This window comes from Argopecten irradians, chromosome 1, assembly GCF_041381155.1.
Source record: "Argopecten irradians isolate NY chromosome 1, Ai_NY, whole genome shotgun sequence".
NCBI classification, from domain to species: Eukaryota; Metazoa; Mollusca; class Bivalvia; order Pectinida; family Pectinidae; genus Argopecten; species Argopecten irradians.
The window spans coordinates 12,134,120-12,142,439 of NC_091134.1; the positions used below are offsets into that span (position 1 = coordinate 12,134,120).

At 35.9% G+C, this 8,320-nt stretch overlaps 1 protein-coding gene across 1 annotated transcript; it reads right to left on the reverse strand.

The window, feature by feature from the left end:
- Window positions 1-6,347: 6,347 nt before the first annotated feature.
- Window positions 6,348-7,846, reverse strand: LOC138305471 (uncharacterized). The gene has a single exon (XM_069246028.1). The coding sequence runs from the start codon at window positions 7,812-7,814 to the stop codon at window positions 6,348-6,350; it is 1,467 nt and encodes a 488-aa protein (XP_069102129.1). The 5' UTR covers window positions 7,815-7,846.
- Between the last annotated feature and the right edge of the window lie 474 nt (window positions 7,847-8,320).

Genomic DNA, 8,320 nt, shown 5'->3' on the forward strand with positions numbered 1-8,320 from the left:
TCCACTGAAATTTATTTTTCCAGTGATATTCCATTTGAATTTTAGGTTTTCTACTGGACATTGTAGTTGCACTAGAAATGCCAGTGGAAATTTCAATATAAAAAAATCCACTGGCACAGGAAATTCCAGTGACTTAACTTTCCGGTGGAAATTCCGATTAAGAATTCCACTGACACTAGAAATTCTAGTGATTTTTACTTTCAAGTGGACTTTCCGAATGAAAAATTCCACTGGCACTGGAAATTCCAGATAACTTTCCAGTGGGAATTCCAAATAAAAAATTTTCACTGGCACTGGAAATTCCAGTGACTCAACTTTCCAGTGGAAGTACTAATTAATAAATCCACTGACACTGGAAATTCCAATGATTTAACTTTCTAGTGGAAATTCCATGGCAATGAAAAATTCAACTGGCAATGAAATTTTCACTCATGCAAAATACAAAAGTAATTGAAACAGAATTTCTTGTTGAATTATGGGATCATCATATTTTTAAGCTTCAAAAGTTTTAAAAATAATTTTATAAATTTAAACTTTATTTATTTTTCATCGATTGTGAAACAAGTTATACAACTTCCTCTAATCACTTTCGATGACCTGGATGAAAACGCACAAAGGATCTTAGAGAGGAAACTGGATAATTTGTAATACTGATAGAAAAAACTGTACTATTCAAAGCATAAAATAAAAAGAAAAACAATATGTCATATTAAATATTTCAACTAAACATTATAACAATGATGGAAGGCTTTTGTCATTGATTTATTTATTGTGTGTACCTTAATGACCTATATATATATATAGATGTCTGATGTGTAACACAATGACCTATATATAGATGACTGATGTGTACCTTAATGACCTATATATATATATAGATGTCTGATGTGTAACACAATGACCTATATATAGATGTCTGATGTGTAACACAATGACCTATATATAGATGTCTGATGTGTAACACAATGACCTATATATAGATGTCTGATGTGTAACACAATGACCTATATATAGATGTCTGATGTGTAACACAATGACCTATATATAGATGTCTGATGTGTAACACACTGACCTATATATAGATGTCTGATGTGTTACACAATGACCTATATATAGATGTCTGATGTGTAACACAATGACCTATATATAGATGTCTGATGTGTAACACAATGACCTATATATAGATGTCTGATGTGTAACACAATGACCTATATATAGATGTCTGATGTGTAACACAATGACCTATATATAGATGTCTGATGTGTAACACAATGACCTATATATAGATGTCTGATGTGTAACACACTGACCTATATATAGATGTCTGATATATAACACAATGACCTATATACAGATGTCTGATGTGTAACACAATGGCCTATATATAGATGTCTGATGTGTTACACAATGACCTATATATAGACGTCTGATGTGTAACACACTGACCTATATATAGAAGTCTGATGTGTAACAGAATGACCTATATATTGATGTCTGATGTGTAACACAACAACCTATAAATAGATGTCTGATATGTTAATCAATGATCTCTATAAGGATATCTAATGTAGCCTCGTAATGGAGAGATTGTGGAAGAATTCTATACACCTTACCCATTCAGACACTCATTACAGGACTGATGCTATATATACATATGATGATCGTTTCCTTTAATCACTAGTAGAGCGAGATTGACTTATCTCTTCCGTTTTATCAGATGTTCGCTTTGATATCAGACTTCTACTTGAACTGTAATTATGATTAAATTTGACGGATTACCTTGGGATTACGCTACGCCTTGGCGTAATACTCCTAATCTTAACAAATCTTGTAATACTTCCCGACTACTATGGCCTAGCTAAGTTTTGCCTATGAAGAAAAGGGCGAGTTTTCAGGAACCTCACAAAATGTATTCATGTTACTTATAAATATTCTTAGTTCTTAAAAGTTTTAAACAAAATTATAAGAGGGTTCAGTTTGCTTTATCAATAACAGCTAAACCTACAGTCCATGTTTTTCTGTCATTTTCTCAGACCAATAACTGTAAATTAACTTTTTTTTCGGCGACCTAATTTCGCGATTCTGTGTCAATCATTTTTTTTTTTCAAGGGAATTTGTTTAATATTGATAAACTGTTCATGTGCTTAAAAGTTTTATGTGCCGTAATTTTCATACTCACAAATCGAGAAGAGCTTTTTAAGTCACCTGACCATAGGGAATGGTGACCTATTGCGATAGTCTTTTGTCCGTCGTCGTGCGTCGTCAGTTGTCCGTCGTCGTCCGTTGTCCGTCGTGCGATGTCCATTAACATTTTTCTTGTGGACGCGACAACTTAAGTAGATATTCACCGAGCTTAATGAAACTTTATATGTAGACTAACATTGAAAAGATCTCGGACGAGTTCGAAACCGGCTAGATTCGACTATAAATTACGAAGTTATTGCCCTTTACAATGGTTATTATTATTGGGCCTTGTGAACGCGATATCTTAAGTAAATATAAACCGAGCTTACATTGGACACTGACATTGGAAAGATCTGGGACTAGTTCAAAAATCATTCATGATTCAACGGTAATTTACGGAGTTATTGCCCTTTGCACTAGTAATTACCATTGGACCTTGTGAACGCGATAACTTTATAGTAAATTTGAACCGAGCTTAATGAAACTTTGTATGTAGACTAACATTGGGAATATGGACGATTGTGAAAATCAGCTTGATTTGACGGTATTAACGGAGTTATTGCCCTTTGCACTAATAATTATTATTGGACATTGTGAAAACGATAATCTGAGTAAATATAAACCGAGATTAATGAAATTTTGTATGTAGACTAAAAATAGAAATATCTCGGACGAGTTAGAAAATCAGCTTGATTTAAGGATAATTTACGGAGTTATTGCCCGTTGCACTAATAATTATTATTGGACCTTGTACATACTCTAACTTGAATAAATATTCAACTTCATGAAACTTTGTATTTAGACTAATATTGGAAAGATCTCGGACAAGTTTGATAAGCGACCTGATTAGATCGTAACTTATGAAATTATTGCCCTTTGCTAATATAATAATTGAATCTTGTGAACATGATAACTTGAATAAATATGAACTCAGCTTCATGAAACTTTGTATTTAGACTAAAATTAGAAAGACCGCTGACAACTTCAGCTTGATTCAATTGTAACTAACGAAGTTATTGCTCCTTGCAATAATAATTCTTGAACCTTGCAAACACGGTAATGCGAGTAAATATACACCAAGCTTAATGAAACATAGTAGGTAGACCTATTAGATCTATTTTCATATTTCGTGAACAAAAGAATCAGTTTGCTAGTAAATTACATTTTACTAATGTATATCAAATATCAGGTGACCGTTAAAGCCCATGGGCCTCTTGTAATATTTTATATACCACCAAAATTTACCAAAATTTTGAGAATTACAATATTTACAATGCATAGGTTTTAATTTTATTGGTAAAATAACAGACATAAATGAGTTTTTGCAATACTGCAATAGATAATTAGGTTTATATCTACAGTGACTTGTAAACATGTACGTCAGGAAGATGACGGCAAGGTGTGGTTTATAATTTCATTTAGCATTTTTTACAGAGTTATTAGTAATTTTTAAGTGATTTCTGCTATTATTTTTCCGTCTAAACATACATAAAGCATAAAATTTTTTACAGCGCATAATGTATGTGTTGTAACTAATCTTTATAAGGCATCTAACACACGGAAACTTCTGCACGTTTTGTCAGAGTGTCGAGATGACGTAAGATGATGTTGGAATTTAACTTTGAAATAACAAGTTGGACTTGACGGAGGGATATTCCGGAGTATCCAGAATATACCCGATATGTTCCGTACAAATTCTGAGACCTAACTGATTTACAAATAAAATATATCACGCTTCTATAATGTGTTACAGACAATATAATTATAGAATTGTGATAAATCTCTCATTTGGAGATTAATTAGCCGTTGTCAGAGTCCTTGAGGCAATTAGGATGGTCGTGACATTAATTCGGTTACGTAATAGAATGGAAAATACGATCTTCCATAAAAGGTATCGACGTAGGTAGCCAGAGGATATACACAAATATCACACATTTTTTTTATCTAAAATGCCACAAACGTATACAAAAGGTACATGATCAAGCCTACGGAATGTCAAATTCTTCCTAAATATAAAAATGGTAAATTGATAATTGATGTTTAGCAACTATTCACAAAAGTTCAAAGCACTTTTAATTTTATCACAAAATTCTTCGTTATACACCATACATGCTTGTCTGTCCGTTAGAAGCTTCATTAATCAAACCTGATGGTTTTCAATAGATAAATGAAAAAAATTGTCAAAATTTTCCCCAGTCATTGCACATAAAACTTTGAAACACTTTCACAGCAAAACCCTTTTTGTTCATTTTTAGCCCACCATCATCAGATGGTGGGCTATTCAAATCGCCTTTCGTCCGTGGTCCGTCCGTCCTTCCGTCCGTCCGTCCGTTAACAATTCTTGTTACCGCTATTTCTCAGAAAGTACAAAAGGGATCTTTTTCAAATTTCATATGTAGGTTCCCCTAGGGCCCTAGTTGTGCATATTGCAATTTGAGACTGATCGGTCAACAAGATGGCCGACCGGCGGCCATCTTGGATTTTGATTGTTAAAGTTTGTTACCGCTATTTCTCAGAAAGTACTGAAGGGATCTTTCTCAAATTTTATATGTAGGTTCCCCTAGGGCCCTAGTTGTGCATATTGCAATTTGAGACTGATCGGTCAACAAGATGGCCGACCGGCGGCCATCTTGGATTTTGATTGTTAAAGTTTGTTACCGCTATTTCTCAGAAAGTACTGAAGGGATCTTTTTCAAATTTCATATGTAGGTTCCCCTAGGGCCCTAGTTGTGCATATTGCAATTTGAGACTGATCGGTCAACAAGATGGCCGACCGGTGGCCATCTTGGATTTTGATAGTTAAAGTTTGTTACCGCTATTTCTCAGAAAGTACTGAAGGGATCTTTCTCAAATTTCATATGTAGGTTCTCCAAGGGCCTTAGTTGTGCATATAGCAATTTGAGATTGATGGGTCAACAAGATGGCCGACCGGCCGCCATCTTGGATTTTGATAGTTAAAGTTTGTTACCGCTATTTCTCAGAAAGTATTGAAGAGATCTCTCTCAAATTCAATAAGTAGGTTTCCCTTAGCCCCTAGTTGGGCATAAAGATTTTGGGACTGATAGGTCAACAAGATGGCCGACAGCCCGCTTCTTGGATTTAGATAACTAAAGTTTGTTACCGCTATTTCTCAGAAAGTACCTTAAGGGATCATTCTCAAATTTCACAAGTAGGTTCCCCTAGGGCCCTAGTTGTGCATATTGCATTTATCGGTCAACAAGATGGCCACCTGGCCGCCATCTTGGATTTTGATAGTTACCGCTATTTGTCAGAAATCACTGAAGGGATATCTCTCAAATTCCATGCATAGGTTCCCCTTGGGCCCTAGTTGTGCATAGTACCTTTGGGACTAGTCTGTCAACAAGATGGCCAAGCGGCCACCATCTTGGATTTCACCACTGTTTCTCAGAAAGTAATGAAGCGATCTGTCTTAAATTTCATATGTAGTATGTTTGAAAAAGTTTAAAAAGCAGGGAAAAGATCCCTCTTTCCATTATCAAACATAGATCATTCTTTGGTGGGCGCCAAGATCCCTCTGGGATCTCTTGTTTATTTGTGAAATTTAGTGGTAACTCGCATACATAACTTTTTATATAAGGGAAGTCATAGTGGTATCCCACTGGAGTATATAATGGCAAAAATACAGAGTATTATTTATGAGTTGAATTCGTAAAAAACATCCTTGCCTTCGGTTTGTCTTTCAGAGAGAAAGTCTATTCACGACGACTTTCTCTTGTAAATATGATAATATGATTTACCCATATGTGTGTCATTGGTGATGCATCAATCCCGACCGGAAATATCGACATACAAATGTAATGATCATAAAAACAGCAATTATATTTTGTAATACAAGGACAAGGTTGTGTCGATTCCTGCCTTAATTGAATATTTTTTGGACATGACAGAATATAGAAACTTTATTTTCGGAAGAGCGACAAATGATCTGTAAGGTATATGTAGAAACGAAGCATTTGACCTCATTTCACATTTGAAATCGATTTTTTAAATATCTTTTCACGTTTCCAGCATTATCTTGTTTATAAGATTAAGTAGTTACATGAGCTAACTTCATTTGAATAATCTGAATAGCACACTTCTTCAAAAGAAGCACGATGAAAGTTTTATTACATAAATAACTATCGAGACGAAGATGTATTTGCCTACAACCTGCTGTGTTGACATATCGTGTCGCTGTAAAGCCAGGCATATCGCGCAGCCGTAAGCTTTGACGTATAACTAGAACAGTAACCGATGTTTACGTTCAGTTCCTTACTCATCGTAAATACATTGATGAAGAAAATCGGCATATCATCCACAGCAATCCTAGTTAGGCTTGGGAACGATGTCAATTTAAAGTTCTCCTTCAGTTCGGGTTTGACCATGTCATCCACTCGAGATAGATTCGTCAGGCATATCACAAAGGGGGATTTTCCTTTGACTGCCTGTTGGTTCATTTCATTCGCTGCTTCCTCCTTCATTATCTCGACAGGTTTTCCTGAAGATACAATATAAGAAATTTTGTCTGAACATTGTTGGGAAAGATTCCAGAAATTCATTGCTGATGATCTATTACAGGGACGTCGTAAAGGGACGGCAATTGTGACAGGGATATGAATGGCGGCACATCCGGGATAGTCCTCGAACATTGTCTTGTCTGTGACATAGCGCCTAAGGTTGACCATGATTTCTACTGGAACTATCAAGTGATCAACATTAGAGGGAATACCTGGTTCTAACAACCGAGCAAGGGACAGACATGCGGCTGTCACACAGGACGCTGTTACAGTGCCGTGTTTCTCCTTGGTGTTCAGTAAGAATGTTCTGGAATATCCTTCTGTAAACTTGAATCTAATTACGCCTGTTGATTGTCTGTGTGTCTTGTTAAGACTGACTATTTCAGAAGCATATATATTGCTATACGCATCTAAAGCGCCAATGTGCTTTCCACGTTTTGCTAACACATTGGTTTTGGTACCTGTTGGCATCAGTAGGCCACTATTTCTCCTCGGTTTATAACGCTGTTCACCTTCACTGTCAGGGAATATCACAGGCAAAATGTTTTCAATTGGCGGTAAAAACATGGATTTTTTCATGGCAGATAAGGTACAGAAATGTTCTTTTTGAATAAGGTGAATGATTTCAATAAAGTCCGTGTAAATCTTCTGTAGGTAAATACCATCAGCAATAGCATGATGACAACTAAATGCAAACACAAAGCTATGGCGAAGTTGAGGACATGGAGAAAGCATTGTGTTCACTTGTCCAACATCTGATTCAACACAGATAATTCTCCAAAGTGGTCCATGTTCATAATCAAATGTTAAACATAAGGCCTCAGCGAGGATTTCTTCGTGGTTGGTATTTTCAGTCACTCTCAGATCCATTGCACATTTATCCATTTCTTGGAAATGATACCCGATATAACCTCGGCAGTTCGTTCGTTTGATGCACATTCGAAGGATAGGATGTTTTCTCATTAGGAAAACAAGCGCTTGTCTGATGACAAGTTGAGTAACGGGTGTGCTTGTTTTTAGTGACATGAGTTGTACTATAAGGTCCATTCCTCGCTGGTGGTAGAGATGGTACATGGTTTCCAGAGGCCCGAGAGGACGTGATAACTGACACATAGACCCAGCATCACGTGATATATCGGGTATGTCATCCATAGTCTTTATGTAACCTGAAAATAAAAATAAATTATAATAATAATTTGTATGAATTATGTAGAATGAAAAATATTGCAAAAAGTGACATATCGCAAAAATAATTTAAAAACAAAAAATCTGCATTTACTAAATTTGAAAATACCAAATGTGCAATAATAGAATCAATTCCTAATTTGTAATAATTTGCAAGTGATTTTGAGCTCATGTAAGATACGATACCGCGGCGTCCGTCCGTCTTCTCTGAAACTAAGCATCGATTGCACTCATTCTGCAACGGGAACATCCTCATAGGTTTGGGATTGAAAAATTGTACTAATGGTGGGGCTGACCTCTCGGGTGCCTTAGGGGCGGGGCCAAAAGTGTCTATTTGGCTACTGGTTATTCCCTTCTCCGAGACTAAACATGGGAGAGTACCCATATTGCAATAGTAGCATTCTTATTGGATGCGGGTTCAAAACTGTACAAAT

Coding starts and splice junctions, on each gene's coding strand:
- LOC138305471 (XM_069246028.1), bottom strand. CDS start 7,814: ATGTGTCAGTTATCACGTCCTCTCGGGCCTCTGGAAACCATGTACCAT.